Source organism: Fundulus heteroclitus, chromosome 18 (assembly GCF_011125445.2).
Source record: "Fundulus heteroclitus isolate FHET01 chromosome 18, MU-UCD_Fhet_4.1, whole genome shotgun sequence".
In the NCBI taxonomy this organism is placed as follows: Eukaryota; Metazoa; Chordata; class Actinopteri; order Cyprinodontiformes; family Fundulidae; genus Fundulus; species Fundulus heteroclitus.
Genome location: NC_046378.1, coordinates 23274972 through 23296950, shown reverse-complemented (window position 1 = coordinate 23296950; position 21979 = coordinate 23274972). Strand labels below are relative to the sequence as shown.

The following is a 21979-nucleotide window of genomic DNA, read 5'->3' as shown; positions in this document are numbered from 1 at the left end:
AGCTCCACAAACTTAATAGTAGGTTGCATGAAGATTTCTTGAAAGAACCTTGTAAGGTCCTGAGAGTAACTTTTAATTTCCGAGAAAGCAATCTCTCATTTCAGGGAAAGTAACCTCTAAATTTGGGGAAAGTAACCTTAAATTCTGGGAAATACGGGCTGAGATTTCCTCACCGTGAATTCCAATCATGTGCTCCAGGATCAGAACCCTCTCAGCCAGAATCTTCAGGGCCTCCCGGAGCTGCTGCACGGCTTCACCCTGAACGACACCAGCCTCTTTGTTAGGATCAGTTTTCAAAACGAAAAGACCTGCCCTGTAATGCCTCCTATCAATCAAACCCAATCAAACTTTATTTATAAAGTGCTTTACACACAAGAAATAAACACAGAAAATGAGCAATAAGATCCAACGTCTGGAGTAAAACTAATAGAATAGGAGCAGTAAAAACTCATCCTACCTCATTCAAGCCCACTCCTGGCTCTCCTTTTGGCCCTGGTGTTCCCTATCAGTGGAGAAAAATAATGTTATTATCTCCTGCATGGGTGGATGTGTGAGGTTTATGCATCACATTAACCACAAACTTACAGGTAGGCCATGCTCGCCTCTGGCACCCGGAGGTCCCTAGAAGAGGAAAAACACCAGTGTCACTCTCATTTCTAAAACTTGATTCCACTTCACCAATCTCAAACCACACGACAAGAAGAAAGCAATCATGTTTTAAGACAGAGGATCCACTGGAGACCTGATTTATATGAGGGACCAAACATGGCTGCCCTCATTAGAGACGTCTGTATGTGGATGAGCGAGAGCAGGATTAGTCACGGGTTGGAGAGACTCTTTGAAGAAAATCTTTTTCACCTTTCATGTGTCCAAGACTGCGTGACAGGGTCACTTACAAAACTAAAAGCGTAATATCCGTAATAAGTACGAAATACGTTCAGACAGCCTGATAATCCAATAATGAGCGTCATTTTTACCCTTTCCCCTGGATCTCCTCTAGGCCCTGGAATGCCCGCTCTGCCTGGGACACCTTCCTTACCCTGGTATCAGATAAACAAAGGCATGTATGTTAGTATGAATGTGTGGGTTAAATTAATCATTATAACTGGGAAAGACCCACGTCCTGTCCTGGAAGGCCTGGTATCCCTGCAGGTCCTCTTTCTCCAGGGACTCCTGCAGCGTCATGCAGAAACCAGAGAGAAGGCGATCATTAATGAATGCTGTCAGTATTTAGAATATGCATAAATCCCTATAAACGCTATACTTCCTTTAAATCTGCTATTAAAAACTATGATTTTATGACATGTTCAAAATGGAAAATCAGAAATACTTAAAACTAGGCTTAAAGCTTCTCTGTTTGATGAATCTGACAATCTCTGTGCTTATGCTGGCCCAGGCCTTTTGGCTAATGTGGGAGTCACTGACATTTTCTCATTCTGTTTTTTTACTCCATAGGTTACATTTATAAAATATTTGCAAATATTACTGTTAACTTGGTGTTTTCTTCGTGTTTTAACTTTCTTTGGATGCTACAAGTGATGCTTTGTTTAACTGTGTCTCTTTCCTGGACAAAGCCCCTGATCAAACTATTGCTGACATCAACATTAATTGATGATTAGCTGGCAGAGCCATTGACAGATTTATTGGGGTCATTAACCATTTGGGTCCTTATGGAAAGTACTCCTGGGTCAGTGCTTCTATGTTTTGCTGTGCCTCTTCTTCTGGACAGAACCATTAACTAAGCTTTTGCTTCCATTAACCTGTGCACTCCCTTTTTGTTTTTCTTTCCCATAGAAAGTACTCCTGGGTCAGGGCTTCTGGGAAAACCTTTGTCTCTTTCCTGGACAGAACCACAAATGAAGCTATTGCTGCCATCAGCCATGCATATGTTTTAATTTTCGTATGAGAAGTCCTCCCTAGGTGGTTGTAGCAGACAGTGGCTCATACTGAGCCTGGTTCTGAAGGAACTTGCTTCCTGTTAAGATGGAATGGTTCCTCTCCACTGTCTCCACATGCTTGCTAGGGGTGGATTGCTTCCCTATACAGATAACTGATCAGCTGCATTAAGTCTTCTGTATTACATTTAGAAAAGGACTGGACTGTATGTAACTTAATCTGAAACTGACGGTGAGTAAAAGTAATTTTACAGCGACCTGAAATTAATTTGAGCAAATCTGGGTTTTTTATATATATGAATATAAATCAATGTAGGTAGTAAAGGGTCTTGAAATGACATTTAGTGTGAAATGGCGCTATGTAGATAAACTGAATTGAATAAACTGAATATGTTGTGATTCTGTGGCAAATACCTCGAGGCTGCAACACTTCCTAATTTACACAGAGTTACAGTTTTACCCAGACTGTGATGCATAATTCAGGCACGTTTATGGAAAATATGTAACATGTGCCACTATGTCACAGTGTCCCGTTCTTCGTCTGTGCTTAGTACATATTAGTCCTGCAGCTTTGACACCATGTATTTGTAATGATACACTCAGCCAGGGTTTAGACTACTCCAGGACATGATATGATATGCATACATCTTTTAACTGAGGCCACAATGTTAAATTTTCCTCCAATATTTACACAGGAAACGGCTCATATTCCTACCCGAGGGGCCGGCAGGACCAGCTGGACCGGGAGGACCAACTCTGGTCATAGGAGCGTCAAGGACCGGATGGTTCAGGTCCCCATCTGAGGGAAAATATTGGCATCAATAACAATTTTGCAACATATAAACATTTTAACTATGTCTCATAGCAATAAATTTAATGCTGCTAGGTAGCAACCCAAATATTTTCGCTATCGGCGATGTGGAAAGTTTAATTATGTCCCTCGTGAGTGAAATTATTTCAAACTGAGATGAAATTATAATAAATTTCCAGAGAAAATTGCACAAAGTTAAATAGTTTCTTAAATAAGTACTTCCATGAATCAACAGTGGGTATGTTACAAAGGTGACTCAGCCCACAAAGTCATAGTCAAAATATTCATAATTTATCTCTCTCTGGGTTACTACTGATCAAAAATGGGAAGGCTGGACAAACAAAACACACGCCAACAGGATTTAGTGTGATTGTTTAATATTCAGGTTTTTAAATGTTTTCAAATGTTTCCCCTCAGCCCTAATAAGCACAAACAGCAAAGATAGACCTTTTTAAAGTAGATTTGTTTTATTGTATTCATCAAGTCAATCAATACTAAAATGTACAGTATTAATAGTTGTAATTTATCAGGCATGATTATTAATAAAGTCTGCACAGTGAAGTGCATTGTGTGATTAAATATGCACGTTGTGTCAAACTTTAAAAGGCTAATGTATGGGGGAGAGTGATTCAAATATGAGTCAAAGGGCTTTGTTTATTCCCTGCTTTAAGATAAATATAGTAGAGATAAAGTCAGTAATGTATGAGAAAGACGATTTAAATTGTGAGATCTAACACAGCTGTGCTGCATGAGAGCAGTTCAGACACACGCTGAGTTATGCCATGGCATCATACAGGGAGAAGTGACCCATTCAAAGAGCGAAGCCTACGTTGGCTTCAGCTTGGCCTGTATGATAGAAGTCATTTAGTATTTAGTGTAAATACAGACCGTGGCTACAGTATTCATCCCTCAGAGGGGACAGGGCCTTTTCTATTGTTGGTCCCCAATTATGGAATAACCTGCCCCTGCACATAAGAGAGTCTCCTTCACTGCCCACCTTTAAATCTCGCCTTAAAGCCTATTATTCTTTGGCTTTTACCCCTGGCAAGACTTAGTTGTCATTTTAAATTGGTTTTATTGTTTCTTTTAAGTGTTTTTATATATTATCTTTTTACCTTAGTTTTGTTAATGGACGTGTTTTAGCTTGTAGCCATGTACAGCACTTTGTCTCAGCTGTCGGCTGTTTTTAAGCGCTTTATAAATAAAGATGGTATGACGTGGTGTGATATCCCCATTGAACTTTTGTACATTTACAACTACTTACAACAATGTCTATCATTGGGATATTTATTGTTATATGATACATTGTTTTCAACTTTGGTTTTTGCATAACTTTTAAAGAATAAAACCTGAAAAGCATGACGTGATGTTGTTCTACCCGAGCAAGCTGCCAGTCTTTAGGGAACGTCTTCATCAATTTTATCTCCCTCTTCTCTGGAAAATATCTAAAGCCCAGTCAGAGTGGATGGAGAGACTCCGTGCACATCAATATTCAAGTCTTGTCACAGATTGTTAATTTCATGTAGACCTGGGCGTTCAGTGGTCTGACCAATTTGCATGCATTAATATTCCTTAATTCAAACTACTCTGTTCTTGCTCTGGCTGTATGGCTCCACCTGCAGTTTTGAGTCTTTTGCAGTCTCTGACAGGTTTTCTCCCAGGATCAGGCTGTATTTAGCTCTATCCATCTGCCCATTACCTCTTCGAAGATTTACTCAGGTCTGCTGAAGAAAAGCTTTCCCACAGTATGATGCTGCCACCACCACAGCGCACAGTAGGGGTGGCACATTCAAGAATATGGCTAGTGAGAGACCAATAAACGTAATAGTTATGTTTTTTGAAGAGAACCTAAGCGTGCTTTGAGAGAACATGCCCACTCAGATGGCTCGGATTAGAACCCAGGACCATTGTGCAGTGGAAGTGTCCTGTTTGGCTGTGTATCACTAAGATTTGCTGTCTTAATGCCAAAGAGAGCCAACAAGATTTACTTTGACAAGTGGAGCTTCACTGTTTTCGCTATAGTGCTCCACTTGATGTATTTGCAAAAAACCTTTATTGGACATCATTTTTTTTTTAAATTAAATGGACACAGAAGCGGAAAGGTAAAAGAGAAAGAAAGGAAGAGAAAAAGGCGAGGCAAAACGCTAAAAGGGAGAGAAGGTGACAAAAAATAGAGTAGAGGAAAAAGAGAGAACAAGATAACATCCTCGGAGTCTGCTTCTACACCTGCAGAGAGAGATGTAGAAAGAACAGCAAAGCCAAAAGTATCACAGGTACAAACAGCCCACAAAATATGCTGTACTATTTTATTCAAGATGAATTTAGTGACAGCCAAAGCTAACTACTATAGTGTTTGTGTGTCTGTAAAGAAGCGTATCTGTAAACACCTGGATCCAAGCACCGGACAGACCAGAACCCCAGACGTCCAAAAGGGCCCCCAGAATGCAGGAACCCAAAGAAGTAGCAACTTAGGGTTGGAACTAAACCTTCAAGCAAAACAAGTATTTTGATTAAGAAATTAATATAGTTTATTACAGCATGTTTCAGCCTAGAAATCTATTTAAACATCGAGACAGGCACGCGTAGGAAGAAAATGACAGTTGAAGCATAAAAGGTATGCAAAAAAAATATATTGGCATGCATCAGATATTATCTGCTTAGGGGAAAAATAACGACCGGAAAGTCCTGTCCTGGTACCGGCATGTTGGATATTTCTAAGTACATTTTTGGTAATAAATGTAGTCTGAAACCACATCACACTTCCTCACCGCTTGAGCATACGCTCAGTGTCAGTCTTCCCCCTAATGTTGACGCAGCCCTGTTACGTTATGGCTGCCGTCCACAGAAACAGGGGTCTAAGAAGGAGCAGAAATCCCTCTGGAACTAATTTTCTAATGTTACAGTCTCCTCCAGTCTGGCCGCCTCCCCGAGAAACTCCACATGAGTGGCAGAATATCTCCTCCCTTGTTCAAAGCCAGCCCTGCTCTTGGCTCGGGGCCGTGGCCAGTCCCCCCCCTCCCCAAAACGCAGATTGTTGTGCTGACAGCTAACAAATTAGACCTGATTTACAGCCAGTTGGCCCCCCCACCACCACCACTCTGCCTTCGCTTACATGGTCCCACAGACCCAAATCTACATAGCTGCAGACCCGCAGACACAGTCCTGGTGCTCAGAGAGGCAGGCGCAGCCAAAAAGCTTAATGAGAGCCAGCAGGCCTCAGGAGGTAATGGTTATTTCACAGACTCCTGCTGCCTCCCTGTGGTAACACCCCAGTACTGGAAGTGAGAAAACTGATGCGTTAGGGGGGGGGTTGGTTTGTTGTTTAGATCAAAAGGGATAGTCGCTCCGATGTGACAGACAGAGACAAAACAGTGACGCCATGTTAACACGGAAAACTAACCAGGATCTATGAACCATCGTGCAGTAAAGGAAAAATGTGGTAACATGTTCAGTTTTAATCTTCTCAGAGCAGCCGCAGCTAATCTTGTGATTTATACTTGGGTGTTCGGCTTCATTGTTGCCGGCTGCGCTCTTTAAAGCTCCTGTTTGTGGCGGCAACGAAACACACAGAAACTATTTTAACTCCAGCGCCTTGCAGAAAGCTTTAGACTCCTTTGAGATTGTCACATTCTGTCACGTTATAAGCTTCAATGTATTTTACAGGGATTTTATGTAACCACGGTTTTTAAATACATTTTAACAACTTATACTCTTAAAAGTCTGACACAGATTTGAAATGACCCACTTTACTCTGATGCCCCTAAATAAAAGCCAGTGCAGCTAATCGCATTAAGAAGTAACATAATAAGTCAAACATGTTTAATTCAGTGTCGCCAGAAATCCAGTTTCTCTTTGATGACCTCAGAGGTTGTTTTTTTTTTAGAACATTAGTGAAATAGCAGCATTATAAAGAACAATGAACACAGCAGACAGATCAGAGACAAAGTTATAGAGACATTTAAAGCGAGGTTTCGTTAAAGTAGCAAAATCTGGCCTGGAGCTCTATTAAGCTGTGAAATAGTCCTAGACTTCACGTTCTCCTTTAATAGCTGATACAGTTGACCCTTTCTGTGTTTAACCCTGTTTCTCTTCTAGACATAGAAAAGAAGCAGGGTTTGTGCTCTCTATCATCTTCTAGACTTGAAAACTGGCTCAGAGCTTATCTGCTTAGCTGTGTTTCTCTTTTAGATGAAGCCACTAAAGGAGCTAGCGCTGCTACTACCTTTTTTAGTTTGTTCCCACATAGAAAGCATTCCTGGATCAGCGTTTCTGTGTTCTTCTTCGTTTCTCTGCTCTACCTTCTCTAACCTCCAGTCAGCCGAGGCAGATGGCCGTTCACACTGAGCCTGGTTCTGCTGGAGGTTTCTTCCTGTTAAAGGGGAGTTTTCCTCTCCACTGTCGCTACATGCAACTGTCGCTACATGCATGCTCGGTATGACGGATTGCTGCAAACTCAGCGACATTATGCAAGAAACTATTCACTTTGGCTATACGCTTATTCAGGTGAAGTGAATGACTGGAAGCAACCTGCTGGGCTTCCTTAGATAGAAAACTTTTAACCAATTTGAAAATTAAACTATATTAGGATCAATTGAAATGTACTGTGTGTATTTGACTCAGAGTCTGATTGACTTGTTTTTGGGGTAAAGTGCCTTGAGGCAGCGTTTGTTGTGAATCAGCGCTGTATAAGTTTACTGGATTGAATTAAAGGTCATGCCTAGAAGAATCGGCCTGAATCGCTACTTCATGATCTGACTAATCCAGAGTTAACTGCGGTAAATAGAGGACAGCTCATTTTACACATTTTTTAATGGGTCATGTATGGGAAAGAAAATTAATAATGGTCATGGCATAATGTAAACCTGCAAAGACATGGCTGTCCATTATTTAGCAGCAGCCTAACGGCCCATTGTAACTCTGGAGGAGCTGCAGAGACTGGAAGCTCAAGCGGGGGAATTTGTCGACAGAATAACTCTCAGTTGTGCTCTGAACAAATTGAGCCTTTTAGGGAGAATGGCAAGAAGAAAGAGATTGTTTACTTTTTTGGCCAACATGTAAAACGCTGTATGTAGAGTAAAAGGGAAAGACGATTAACACCGTTCCTACCAACACGCCACCCGACGTTGAAACATGGTTGTGGCAGCATCATGCTGTGGGAATAGTTTTTGTCAGCAGGGACAAGGGACCTGGTCAGAGTTGGTGGGCAGATGGGTGAAGGTAAATACAGGGCAGAAAACCTTGAGCTGTTGCTCAATTTTAGCAGAATAACCACCCTAAACATGCAGTCAGAGCTACAGGATCTAAACGGCCTAGTCAAAGCCCAGGCATGAATCCAATAGAGAATCTGTGGCAAGAAGACTTGAAAATATCCAACCTGACTGAGTCCTGAGCTGTTTTGCAACAAAAAGATTTTTGCCCTTAGATGTGTCAAGCCAGTTCAGACATACCCCAAAGGACTTACAGCTGTCACTGCAGAAAAAAGGTTCTTCAGATTTGTTAGTTTGAAAACCATAAATTATTTCCTCATATTTTATAGCTATCCACCATTGCCACACATAATTCCAATAAATTACATCATTGGTTTTGGCCATCCTGCCAAAAAATGTGGACAAGGTTATAGGGTTTGAATACTTTTGCAAACGTCTTGTAAACGTCTTCCAGCTGCGCTGAGAGAAAGGAAGTCTCTCATCATTAGAAAGCAAAGCGCTTCAATGAATCCTTAGGTTTCAGTCTCCACCAGCACCAGTCTATTTGGGTTCCTGTTCTGTGTGACAAAATGGTTTACAGTAACAAGCATAATGCCTGAGAAATGTGAGCGTTGAGCACATGGCTCACCATCAACGGTGAAACTGACTTACTTTTGGCATCAGTTCTTTCTGACCACCCAAACGTTGAACACTTCAATGTTTTTTTTTTTGTTTTTTTTACAGCTGCTCAGGGGTCAAAATCAAACCATAAATGTAAGACCCCACTCAGACCTGGCGCTTACACCCATGCGGGGTAACGCGATCCCACAGACAGCACCAGTAACAGGTGTTAACACCCCTTAAAACCCATTGAGGACGACCTTCATTGGACCAGCTTCAGCTCTTCTACCTGCCTTAGTGCAGCAGCCTGAAAAACAATCCGTCCTGAGGGACAATCCTCTGGCCGTATGCAGCTCAAAACAAGCAGCAGAGTCGGACACCACCTGGTTAAAGAAACATGTCTTCCACCAAGAGCACTGATATGATTATACTTCGCTATTTGGTGATTTAAAACAACAGCTATATGAGGTAATCTACAGATTAGATGTCTTTTTAGGTTAAATCTTATTATAGTCATTGCTAGAATCCTCCTTGCTGCAAAAAGACCTTCAGTCTGAGTTTAGGCTTGCATTAATGAGTGGACCAGAGAGTGACTGAGTTTCATTTGTTCGGCTCATGTTTGGAGCTGCTGTGGTGCTGTCATATTGTAAAATGTCACTGTTATGACAGGTTTCTGTGAATGGTGGCAGGTAACTGTGATCTGACCCAGCAGGAGGTTTTAACGCCAGGTTTGGATTGATTCGTCTTTAACTGAATCAATCAGCAGACATGTTAATACAAGTTTTGGGGCAGGCCTAAAGCTAATGCTAATACGGAGGGTCCTAAATTTTACAGCCTGCGACCCCCAAAATCATAGTGCAAGAGACCCTTCTTGGTGGGGTGGGGGTGGCTTTTATTTCTTTTTTGCAGAAATTATGAGAAAAAAGTCATAAAATCGTGTGAATATAGTAGTAGTTTTCTGAGAACTATTACAAAAAACTTCCCCCCTGCATTTATTGTCATGTTGTTGTATGCCTGATATTATTACTTTATTCTCGTAATTAAAGAAGTATTATGGCCTGTATTTTTTTTAAAGAAAATACATTTCTAGCCACAAAGGAGCACATTTCCACAAAAAAATATTTTTTTTTAGATTGATTTCACATATTTACAGGAAAAAACTTGCTGTTTTCTGATGTCGTATAGTCATGAATTTTCTAGAAAAAAAAGTTATTTTCCACAATTAAAGGCATCAATTTGCAATATTAAAACTAACATATTTGACTGATTGTAAAGTCAGAAATTTGGATCATTATTTGGATCATCTCACGACCCCAAAATTATGGTTTCTGTAATCAGCTCTCACTTCAGGTTCTGTGGGTTAAAATGTCAAAACTTGGTCATTTTACCTGGATGGAAAACGTCTCCCCGAATGGGTAAAGGAAAGGAACCTGAGCTTGGAGGAACTGGTGGACCAGGAAGACCCGGAGGACCGGGGCGGCCCATCTCTCCTGGGAGACCTCTGTCGCCCTTTTCTCCTGAGCATTTTGGAAAAAAAAAAAAAACGTTAGAGGAGTGAAACAAACAGAAACCTAAAATAACTCTCAAACTATCTTAACTGTGCAGGTGAGACTTAAAGAACTGATGGTTAATTTAACGGGAAGCTCTTCCTCACCTGTTCTTCCAGGAGGACCTGGAATCCCTTGTGGTCCAGCAGGCCCGGGAGGTCCAGCAGGTCCTGGCGGCCCTCTGGCTCCTGGTACTGGGGTAAATGTGAAAAAGACTGTTTTTTTTTCCTAAATAAAAAACATAACACTTTCTTTCTTCTGCAGGATGGACATCCTTAAGATTGAGAAGTAAACAAATGTTATGTTTGATTCCTTCCAAAAAGCTAAAACGGAGAACATTGCAGTTTATCAGAATAAGTAAATGTCCTGTTTCCCTGTTGCAGTATGATCACAGTATTTACTAAAACCAAGTCTGAAGTTTTACTTTTGCCATTGATGTAAATACTGTATTTATGGACTCATTCAAAAACATTCTGTGAACCGACCCATCCACCCCAGGGTAAATGTTTGAAAAAAAAAACTTACAATAAAAATCATCTTTTATTGCAAAAGGTAAATCTCACAAAGATTATTTTAAAAATAGATCTCATGTTAAGTAAATATTTTCAATAAAAATCGCCAGTTCAACAATTATTGGTGACATAAACATTTTATTTCAAATAAATGTGAGTAAAGCTTATTCTTAATTGATCCAATTCTCAAGTAAATTCAAATGAGAAATCTGTCTAGGTGTTTCCTTGGGGTATAAATATGAATATGTAACACAGTGAGGACGACCGGAAGGGAAGTAAAAGGAAAACTCTAAGGCTGACATTTGAAAAACCGCAGCGACGGCGTCCTAAATTCCCAAACACAAATGTGACTTTACAATGAAACTTAAATGTGTGGAGTTTGCTAAACTCCTCTGAGACTTTACATTCAGCTGCAACATTCGTTAAGAGTGAATCGTTTGAGCTTTTAGACAACAAAACACTCCAGGTGGAAAACAACAGGCCCACTGTGGATGCTCTGGATCAGAGCGCGTTGCATTCAGTATATTTTGAAACACCGGGGCAAATTTGAACAGAAACACAGTGAACTGAAAACGTGTTGTTCCTGGATCTCCCTGCAGGATAACGATTAACAACACATGGCCAAATTAAAGCAGAAATTGGGCACCAGAAGTGAAATCAATACCTACCCCAGGCCTCAATACCATCTAAAACCTGCAGGGGGAGCTGAAGAGGGGAGGGCAAGGACTCAGAACCAACTATGTAAAAAGAAAAGGTAAAAGAACAAGCCCTCTGGATGCGCCAACCTTTTAAAATGTTCTGTCCTATGGGAAAGTTGCTTCTACCTTATGAGGATAAACAGTACACAAAAAAGGATAAATATGAGATTATGTCACTGCAATAAAAGATTAGCTATTTTAAGCCTTTCAAAACATCTATAAACGAGGCGTCAATACATTTTGAGGGTTCTGTAGGTGATATTCATAAAATCATGTTCCATATTTCAATATTTTAATATATATCAATAACAGATTATCAAAATTAATTTATTTTTTTGTTATAGGTATAGACATTCTATTGTGATATATCTAACACATTTGAGGAATACATTAATGACCATTATTACAGCATTTCCTTCCTTACTTGATTAGGTTATTTTTAGGGGAGAAAAGGGAAATAATTACAGCACAGAGAGCAATTTCCTGAAGTTGGAAGTGGAAACTTTTATCAGACTGTCTCGTTCAATTAGGAGTATAATGAAAGCCATAAAACCCGATAATTTAGTTTTAATTTCTGATCAACCCACTAAGAGCCTAGGCTTTGTAAATTTTTTTGCACAAAATTCAACAAAGGTTTGACCAAAAAAAAAACCAAGATTGATTTTTAATAAGTGAATGTGAAATATCCATCTACTGTTGTTGTATTTCTGTTAAAGTCCACAGTTTGTCAACATCTCCATTTATAAGCATGCTTTCTGTGTTGTGTTGGCACCTGGTGGCAGGTACGGCGGTGGAGTGGGTCCACGAGTGTCCACCTCGTTTCCTGTTGAGCCGTCGGCTAATTTGACTTTAGGATGAGTGGATCCGCCCTCCTCTAACAGTTTGATCTGGAGTGAGAGCAGCAGACTGCAGACGTTGTCTCCATAGGCATGCTTACAAAGTCTCTCTTTTAAATGGCTTATTTAAAGGCTGATCGTTACCTTTGATTCAATGGCATTTATTCTGCTGTTCATGTCGTTGAAACTGGTGCAGTTCATGCATTCTGTAGAGAGGAAAAAAAAGGTTAACAGATGAGTTTAAATCTCCTCCAGCTGGTCCTTCTTTCGTTCTTTCATCTTGGCAGCCTCGGCTACGTGTCTTTATGTCACGGTGCAAACAAAGCCAAGTTACACAAGAACAATAGCCATCAAACCAAACCTCAGAAACCTTTAAATCCCATTATTTTGCCATCTGCTCTCGTACACAGATGTTCTGGTGTCCCGAGTTTATTTTCTGTCTGTCCCTTTTTGTAGCAACGACCATAATGCTAGGCACTTTTATTGTTTTAGAAACGACTCTGCAAAGACAAAACTAACAACAAGTAATGTAGATATGATGTTAAAATGTTTGACCTCCAAACATGATAAATAAAAAAATAAATATTCCACTTCCAAGGTAAAATATGAAATTACTTATTTTTGGAGCACCTTACAACCCAGTTTAGTCTTGACAGTTTGTCACAAACACAGAACAACAATCTCACAGAACACCTTGTTATAAAAATTCCTTTTATAATCAAGTTGTGTTTAAAGGTAACTTTTCTCGTTTTAAAAATAATTTTAAAAACCTAAGTAAAGGCTTTTATCCATCTCTGTCACCCTATTATCTATATATGCCTTTTGTTTCAGGCAGACTATGGCAGGCTGTCACAGATTATTTTGGTAATGTTGAAAAATTATTTGCCATGAACTTCACCACACACACAAATGAACCACTGTAACAAAATGTATGTGAATACTCTGCAAACCTTGCAATATTAACCTGATGATAATATCATGCTACACTCTGCAGGTGCTCTGTCTGCACTAGTTATGATCCTTCGCCTCTGCATGCTGAATGCTGCACACAGCACATCACATGACAAGGCCTACGTGGCAGGGATCACTTGGGGGTACTAATAGGCTTTGTACATTGAGCTTTCAGTATAAGATGATCAAATGACTAATAAGTAAGGGAAAGGGAGGAAAACAATATAATAGCTGTGTTTTAATCATACGTTTTTACGCACATTTTGAAATATCGTGTTAGAAAAGGTTGATGGAAATTGCAAAATTTGTTTTCATGCTAGCGTGATGTGGTTTTTGTGGTTTTTTCGCCGTCTCCCCTAATGTTCCCATAATGTTTGAAAACATGGCTGGAAGCAACAACAGGTACTTGTGGCCCAACGAAGAGACCAAACCATTTTTCAGTCCCATCCGTGTAAAAAAAACTATTACAGATATTTTAGATAGAAAACAGCAAGGTATGTTGTTATGATGTGTGATCTACGCTAATTTGCAGCTTCTTCTTCCTGTTTATTACAGCCATGCCTAATGTCAACTTCTGACAAAATCACGCTTTCGTAGCCTGGTTACTCCAAACCAGTGGATAAAAACACGCCTGATTTGTATTTTCTTTTTTTTTCTTCTTCTTTTTTGCAACATTTTAAAGGTTCGCTTAAAATTCGTATTGACAATTGTATGGAGACAAAGCTAGCAAAAAGTAACAGTGAATTTTCCAGCCTCCATCTTACTCAATATATGCATACAATATATGTATCAATGCTGCATCATATGCAACTCACAGACATGACAAGGCTTGATGTTTTTACTAAATGTTTCTAATTTCTATAAGTTTGGATACAACATATATGGCATAACAAGAAAGAAAGTGCCTACAGCTTAAGGTACAGACCCGAATACAGTAATAAAGTTGCTCCATCTCTGAATAAAGAAAATAGTAATCACATAGCTTTCCTAATGTGTATGGTCTGTGACCAACAAGGGAGAAATGGCTCTCAAAGGAACAAGGCTGTTGTCACTCGTTTGAATTCACACCGTATGTACATAAATACAGAGAAATATTATTTTCGTTCTGTTTATTTTGTGCCTGGCTGTTTAATTTAGGCAGTGTTTGGTGACTGATTTCCTTCTCTAGGACTCTCTAAAATAAATGCCTGCAACTTTTAGCTTTACAACATACTACTTTAGTAATCAGCATGTCCCAGGCAGTTTCTGACTGGTATTGCGTACAGAAAAGGTGTAGTTTTCAAACGTTTACTGGCAACACCCTCCTGTGCAGCCAAACGGTAATACCATTGGAGCAGAGGCATCTAGCACCAAACAGGATTTTGGGAGTAGTTTAAAGGAAATGCTAAAACCTTTGAGAAGCATGGCAAATCTGATATATAAAAATTGTTGAAAGGTTTTCTTTTCTTTCTTTCTTTCTTTCTTTTCTTTTCTTTTTTTTTTTTTTTACCAAGATTTGCATCAAGAATCAAGGATATGGCTTTGAGTATCAAAGAAAAAAAATAATCAGACTAGCAAACTGTTATATTTGTATATTTGGTGGGATTTGAAGGTAACATCAAGCATTCAGAGACAGCATTGACAGAACAAGTGAAATGTGCTTTTTTTGAGTTTATAAAATTAATTTTTTTTCCAACAACCAACAATAACACCTGCAAAAAATTGTTCTTTCTTCGGTTTATGTATATTTCTGTCATGCAAGTCTGCCACAGACTTTTCTTTTTTTAATCTTGCGTCTGGTTTCTACTTGTGGTCATTTCTGTCACAGACTCCAGGTTACCCGCTGCTGAACCGCAGATACACATTTCTGGCCATTCAGCCTTTTTGACCCGTTAGCTGTAATCGAAAACAGAAAACAACCCAGTTTCCTCAAAATAAACCTCACATTTCTTTTAAACCTCGTCGTCCTCTGGTTCACGGCTCATGAGGAGTGTGGAATGTCAGCTGTCAGTCCGAGCCATGGTGACCCACCCACGTTGTGGTCACTGCAGGAACAACCAGAAGGCGAAACAACTGGTGCTCATAAATAACTGAGGCAACAACAAAAAAATGACCCAAACAGCATCGTCTCGGAGCGGTGCGACCAGTTGCTGAGGTTTCTGCTCCACTATAATAAGACATGGTGAGTGTTTGTTGTCACATCTGTGCATCCGCAGCCACATACTCGCAAAAGTATTCAACACTCCACGGTACTTTTTTCCCCATTTTGTGATGTTATAACTACAAACTTCAATGTCTTTTATTGAGATTTAGTTTCAATTGGTAAAGAGTGCACAGTGGAGCAGTGGGTAGCACTGTTGCCATGCAGCAAGAAGGTCCTGGGTTCAAGTCCTACCCTTGCCTTAGGTCTTTCTGCATGGAGTTTGCATGTTCTCTGGGTTCTCTCTGGGTACTTCAACCTCCTCCCACAGGTTAAGTTAATCCTGTCCAGGGTGTACCCCGCCTCTCGCCCATTGACAGCTGGAGATAGGAACCAGCACCCCTCGCGACCCCACAAGGGATAGACGTGTTAGAAAATGGGTGGATGGCAAAGAGTGGCTTGTATTTGTAGTCGGCCATGATCACCCTGATACCCATAGATTAAATCCAGTGCAACCAATCATAAGTACAAACAAAAAAATAAACATAATGAAGACTAAGTAATAGAGCAGAGATAAAGTTGTCCATCTCATAAAGCAACGCAACAGGCTTTGAACATCTCACAGAGCTCTGTTCAGTCCATCATCTGACAATGGAAAGAGTAGGACACTCCAAACCTACAAACAACATTAAACATTAAATGCAGTCACCAGGAAGGAACTTTATTTCATTGTACCATATGGGGGAGAGTCCTCGGCTATTGTCTTTCAGGAAGGCTGTTTAAGTTAACCTGACCCTAGCCAGATTGATATCGCTCCGCCTAGTTCCGCCTAGCTTCACTCACATCCATCTGGGACCTCTCCCATAGAGAGTGATTTCTCCAACCAATTTTATTGTCCAGCCAATCAGGACGCAGGACTGGAGTTTCATAGATGTGACGTAGTGGAGAAGCGACCATGACGTGAGACTGTTTTGATTCAGACAACAATGGCGGCTCGCATCGAGGAAGCAAGCGTTAACATTGATGCTGCTATTTCTTCCGTGTTGTCCAATCTACCTAATATTGTTTCATTAAAAGAAAATCAGAGAACGGCTCTGAAGGCTTTTGTTGGTGGAAACCATGTTTTCACCCTTCTCCCGAACGGATTTGGCAAGTTTTGTTTTCCGCGGCGGAGCGGTTAGCGCGAACCATGTTAGGAGGCCTTTAGTCCTCGATGTGATCGGCCCGGGATCGACTCCGACCCGCGGCGCTTTGCCGCCTGTCTTCCACTCTCTTCCTGTCAGCTCACTGTCAATAAGACGTGTGCCACTAGAGCCGCAAACACAGTTAAAAAAAAATCAGCATCACGGGTTAGCTTCGGTGTGAGTGGTTGAAATAGCACGTCGATAGAGATGACAGACAAGTGGCTTATCCAATAATATGCAAGAATTTTTGATAAGGCCCAGCCTTCTGAAACGCCATTCCTATGGATCTGTCCCAGATGGATGTGAGTGGAGCTAGGCGGAGCGAAATCCATCTGGCTAGGGTCAGGTTATGTTTAAGTTCCTTCAAAGGAGCCATAAGTAATAATGAAACCTAGTGGCACAAATCAGTACAACAGCCTGCGAGTGACAACAATCTAGTATGCTATTTTCTAAGCTATTGTGTTGTTGTGAAACTCCACAGAATGTTTACATCCACAGGACAGGTATAGAACGATGTATTCTGTACTATTTCTGGTCCGCTTCTCTTACTGGCGTCCATGTTAGCAGGCTGCTGCTCTTTTGCCAAGATAAAATACCAAATGCTGCTCTCTGTTTTGGGATCTCTCATATGATTGGCTCTGGCTACACTGAACCAAAGCAGTTTAGGACCGTACCTCTAGGTTTGAAAGGGGAAAAAAGACGTTGTTAATGGAGAGGGCCGATTGTTTATAGGGAATGATACTTCCATTCTGGGTGACAAATGAGAATTATTTTGGGTAATTTTGCAGTAAATATCTTACTTATTGCTCCTTTAAATCCTAAACTGTGTATTTTAAATATGCACTGTGAAGATTTTGTTGTCTCAAATAATTTAAGATCCCTTAAACTTAACGCTTGTTGGTCTGGAAGCTAAGTGCTGTATTGCATCTTCATGGAGGAAAGAGACAAAATTTGGAATTTGACAATGGCATAAAGAAATCACATTTTAATAAGAACAATTTTGATAGATTTTCTGCCATTTGGGATATTTTTTTTACTCTTGGTTAGTCCAAAACGACATCTAATGTCATGTGCAACGAGGACTTGTCCTAGGATCATCTGGTAGAAACAGCTGGTCTAGATGTTGGTCTGTTGCAGAACAGCCCCCCCCCCCCCCACACACACACACACACACACACCCCACCCCCAATCATACACTCCTTTACGTTGAATTACCACATCATTTACATCGAAGCTTTGTGGTTGTTTTTATCAAAATATGAAAAACTTCAAGGAGCTGTGTATCAAGTCCAGAGGGGATGTGGTGTCTTGACGCTTTCTGTCAGCTTGTTTAATCTCATCCTGGTGGGAAGCCACAATCAAACCCTTAATCTAAAACACATTTTCTTGCCAGATCTTTCAAACCAAATGCAGACGATAAAATGACCCGACTGGATCTGTTTGTTGTGACTGAGAGAAACTTGGTTTCCGCTGTGACCAAGAGGACGTTAAACACGCACGCATCAGCAGGACTGCGACCTCTAGTCACCATTTAAGGAATGATAAGATGATATACATGCATCTTCTCCGCTGCTATTCATCATCAACCCTCAGACACTCCCTCTGTAATAAAGCATCGACCTGTGACTCATTGTAAAATGTATTCTGTGATGATGTGTTGACATTTAGTCTGGAGCCAAACTACAGCCGTGCTGGCAGGAAATCCTATGACAAGTTGTTGGATGTGGACTTCAGTTTCAGATTCCATTTTTCAGCTTTCCAGATTATGCATGCTAAAGACTTTAGCTTTTGTCTTTTCTTCTTAAACCATAAGGCTGACATCTGTGGCTTTGAGTTGCAAACAGCTGCTAGAGCTCCATGACATGTAAAACAGAAATGTGTGCATTTTTCCCATGTGGGAACTGCTAAACAGAGAACAGCTTTAAAACGTCACCAGGTTCGAACTTATCGAGTGTAATTAGGAAGACGGTAGGAGTGCAGCAAATAAATCTTAAATGGTTGACCTATTAAGATTGCATCAAATCTTATTTTATCCAGAAAGCTCATTTTAGATGCTCTGCATGGTTCAAATGAAAAGAAAATCCCTTTTTGTTGAACTAGAGCCAATGCAATGCTAAAGTTCATAAACTCTTGCTTAAATTCCTGTTTGTTTTGGCCCTCATCATTAAAAAAAAAAACTCTTTATTTATGATTTGTAGAGCTTGCAAAACTCTTCAATTTTGGGTTTTAAAGACAGACTATTACTTAATAAAATTTAGAGTGGTGTGTAATTTTGTTAGCAACATGGTTGCACAGCTGACGACCAAAAGTAAAAAAATAAATAAAAAAGCAGCTTACAAGATAAAGTCCCTTGACGGCAAGATAGGAGAAAATAAATGATGCTAAACTATCTAAAGCACACGTTTTATGAGACATGGATACTTTCTTACACAGTTGTAACCTGATATCTATATATGCTATATTAAAGGATTTATATCATGAATTTAAATCCACAGACCCTCTGTTGCACCTGTTCTAAGGTTGTTCTGAGAGCATCTTATTGCGATGTCTCTTTAAATGCAAAGGAGCACTCCACCCCATGTAGTCTGCTGGAGGACGTTATAATTAATTGTCTGGGTTAATTAATACGCTCAAAAACCAAAAGAAAAGAAATTTGACGGATTCGCAAAATTGTTAAGCTGGAGGTCCATGACCTTGTTCACCAGCTCCACAGCAAATACTGTGACGTAATTGTTCAAAACACGCAATAAAGAACAGAGAAAACTGAAAGGCTTGAAAAATATGTGCGAAACAAAAATTAAAGGTATCTAAACACCACCTGGATAGTCTATATTCAACCTTTCTGCTAGAGAATCCAAGTGCACGACAAGATTTATTTAAGGGCTAAAAAAGGCAATTTTGCATTTGTCCCCTTTTTTAATTAGTTGGAAGTAACACAAGTGAAGTGAAGCCTGTTTTTAGCTCATTGTGTAAAACTACTAGCAGCAAACATTAAGTTATATTTTCATTGTTAGTCATAATGGCAATGCAAGTTTCATAGCTTGTATTTAGTTGCACTTTGAATTCAGGTCAATACCCAGATCAAATGCTTGACATAAAAGCAAGTTTTTTTTTAATTATTTCTTCAATTTGTTCTTGTAAAATGGAGAGGAGAAAAAAATGTATTAATTGGATTTTATTTTTAAGCCATATCACCCAGCCTGGTTCTTGGATATGCTGCGATAATGTTAGAGCCTAAAAAACAAATTTCAACAATGTTCAAGAGGACGCAATCCAATCCTTACACATGTGCAGACTCCAGCTCAACAAACCACAAGACGACATCTGAGAGAGAAGTGCTAAAAGAGCAAAGAACTTCATCAAAGGCCACACCATAACCACGTCTGTTTGGCCTCATGGTCTTCACTGTTACCGGCAGTGAAGACTGGGATGGAGCTTCACCTTCCAGCAGGACAATGTCCTTAAGCATACTGCTAAAGCAACACTGGAGCGGTTTAAGTGGAAACATGTAAATGTGTTGCAATGGCCTAGTCAAAGTCCGGGCCTCTATCTAATTGAGGATCTGTTGTAGATCTGTTGAAGATCGCTGTTCACAACGAAAAACCTTCCAACATGAAGGAGCTGGAGCCGTTTAGCCATGAGGAATGGGCAAAAATCCCAGTGGCCAGATGGGTTGAGCTCATGGAGACTCATCTAAAGTGACTTGCAGCTGGAATCGCTGCATTTTCTATTATTTTGTCCTAATTGTTGTTTGCTTCACAATAAAAAAAACATAATACATTTTTAAAAGTTGTAGTTAGGTTCTGTAATTGAAATGTCGCAAACTCTAACAATCCATTTTAATTTTAGGTGGTGAGGCAAAAACAAGCTCAATTTAAAAGTATTCTTCACACCTATCTATACCACTCTTCATCTTTTTGTCAAACTAGACCCACAAATGAGCCATCCGTATGTTTCTTTTCATGCCATGAAGACACTCTACAGCAAAACAGCAGAAATAATTCAGCGTTGATGTGAAGCAGAGCAGAACAACAGCGTGTTGTTTGTAAAGATGGTGGGCAGGAGTTTAGCTTTCTAAAGCAGGAAGTCAATCATGTCTGGTTAGAAAACCAAACTTCCGTTGTGCTTGAGTTGTTTAGAACAACACCACAACTATAGAGTCTGTTTGGGCCCATAATTACACCATTGGAACATGAGAGAGGGCTATTTTTCTTGGATGTACAGAGCTCATGGGAATGAATCACAATTATGTTGTCTTTAGAGGGAAACCAAATAAACAGAAGAAAACAGAGAGCCTTTCAGCTCTGATGGGATTCAGGAATGTGGGTATCTTTTGCAGCTTTTCACGTTACATCTTGTCTGATTGTCTCATCTCCAGAACCGCAAATTTCTCAAAACGATGCAGAGACAATTAAATTTGTGACCTTGCAGGTTGAAATAACATAGAACAATTTGATGTCATAAAATGTCATTTACAAAAAAAAAAAAAGCCTAACCAGAGTATAATACATCAAATTAAATGGATCACACCCACTTAAGTAATGGCAGAGAAGCTGACAATTAGTTTCACTGGAGAGTGTGGGAATGAAAACTGAGAGAGAAAAGCAGGCTGTGTGCCTGGATCAAAATCCATCATTGCAAAATACTTCTGAGATAAGCTTTATTTAAACATAGATCAGAAACAGGGAATATTTTACAGCTCAAAACTGCAAAAACAACCCAGATTAAGGAATCACCCCCCACCATTAAGGTGTGATTTACAGGACAAGACAAGCTCAGGGTTTATTGGAGCGCATCCAACTGTGGATGTGGTCTGCTGAGACAGATACACTTTCTACATCAGCCCTGGAAGGGGATCAAAAATATCCCTCCTTCCTCCCCCCCCGCCTGGATGTTAGCGCACCCGCAGACGTACCCTCATCGACATCCTCAACCACCGAACGAACCGTGACGCGCGCACACAGCTGGGGACAGTAATTTCAAATCCCACTGAAACATCGCCTCTGTCTAAATGTGTGAGTCGCATAAAAAGATGATGTAGTCAAACGTCTTCCCGGAGCATCCTAACAACTGTTGTCACATCATCAGGATAAACAGATAAATGAGCTCCGTGTCTGTGTGTGAGCGCGCGAGCAGGCCGTCCAGAGCTGGCCGAGCCTCAGACAGCCGGCTGCGTGTCTGGACCCGGCCAACAAGTGGTCAGCTATTGCTGGCACGAACAACAGCCGGCACAAAACGTAACACACATAGAGATATTTGTCCAGCCACAGATTTTACTTGCTAAATCACACACCCACTTTGACAGTGACGGGTTAGTAAAAAGGGGGAGAGGGGGCGTATTTTTCAAAACCAAGATGCCTCGTTGTGCATAGTGAGGCCATTTAGCATCTTTCACCACGGGGGAAATCTGCCAGCCCACAGATCTTTCTATAAACTGAGCACTTTAAAAGTCGGCGCGACATATTCCAAAACAAAGGGCATTTTATGAGTTATCAATCTAACAGGGCTCTGCACACACAAAATTCTTAAAACCCTTTAACAGTCCAGCAGCTGAGGAGGAGTAAGACAGACCACACAGGAGCTAGGTAAACCTCGTTCACTCGACTCCAACTAAACAGA

The 21979-nt window shown here is 40.3% G+C and overlaps 1 protein-coding gene across 1 annotated transcript in view; it reads right to left on the bottom strand.

The window, feature by feature from the left end:
- Window positions 1-21979, bottom strand: part of LOC105939123 (collagen alpha-1(XXVI) chain) — a 42396-nt gene that overhangs the window by 5100 nt on the left and 15317 nt on the right. Inside the window, exons 4-13 of the mRNA XM_012881177.3 lie at window positions 12251-12312; window positions 12043-12157; window positions 10168-10254; window positions 9902-10030; window positions 2611-2694; window positions 1121-1173; window positions 978-1040; window positions 586-621; window positions 458-502; window positions 174-258 (exon numbers count right to left, since the gene is read on the bottom strand). Of these exons, the coding sequence (XP_012736631.2) occupies window positions 174-258; window positions 458-502; window positions 586-621; window positions 978-1040; window positions 1121-1173; window positions 2611-2694; window positions 9902-10030; window positions 10168-10254; window positions 12043-12157; window positions 12251-12312 (759 nt within the window). The remainder of the gene's footprint in view (window positions 1-173; window positions 259-457; window positions 503-585; window positions 622-977; window positions 1041-1120; window positions 1174-2610; window positions 2695-9901; window positions 10031-10167; window positions 10255-12042; window positions 12158-12250; window positions 12313-21979) is intronic.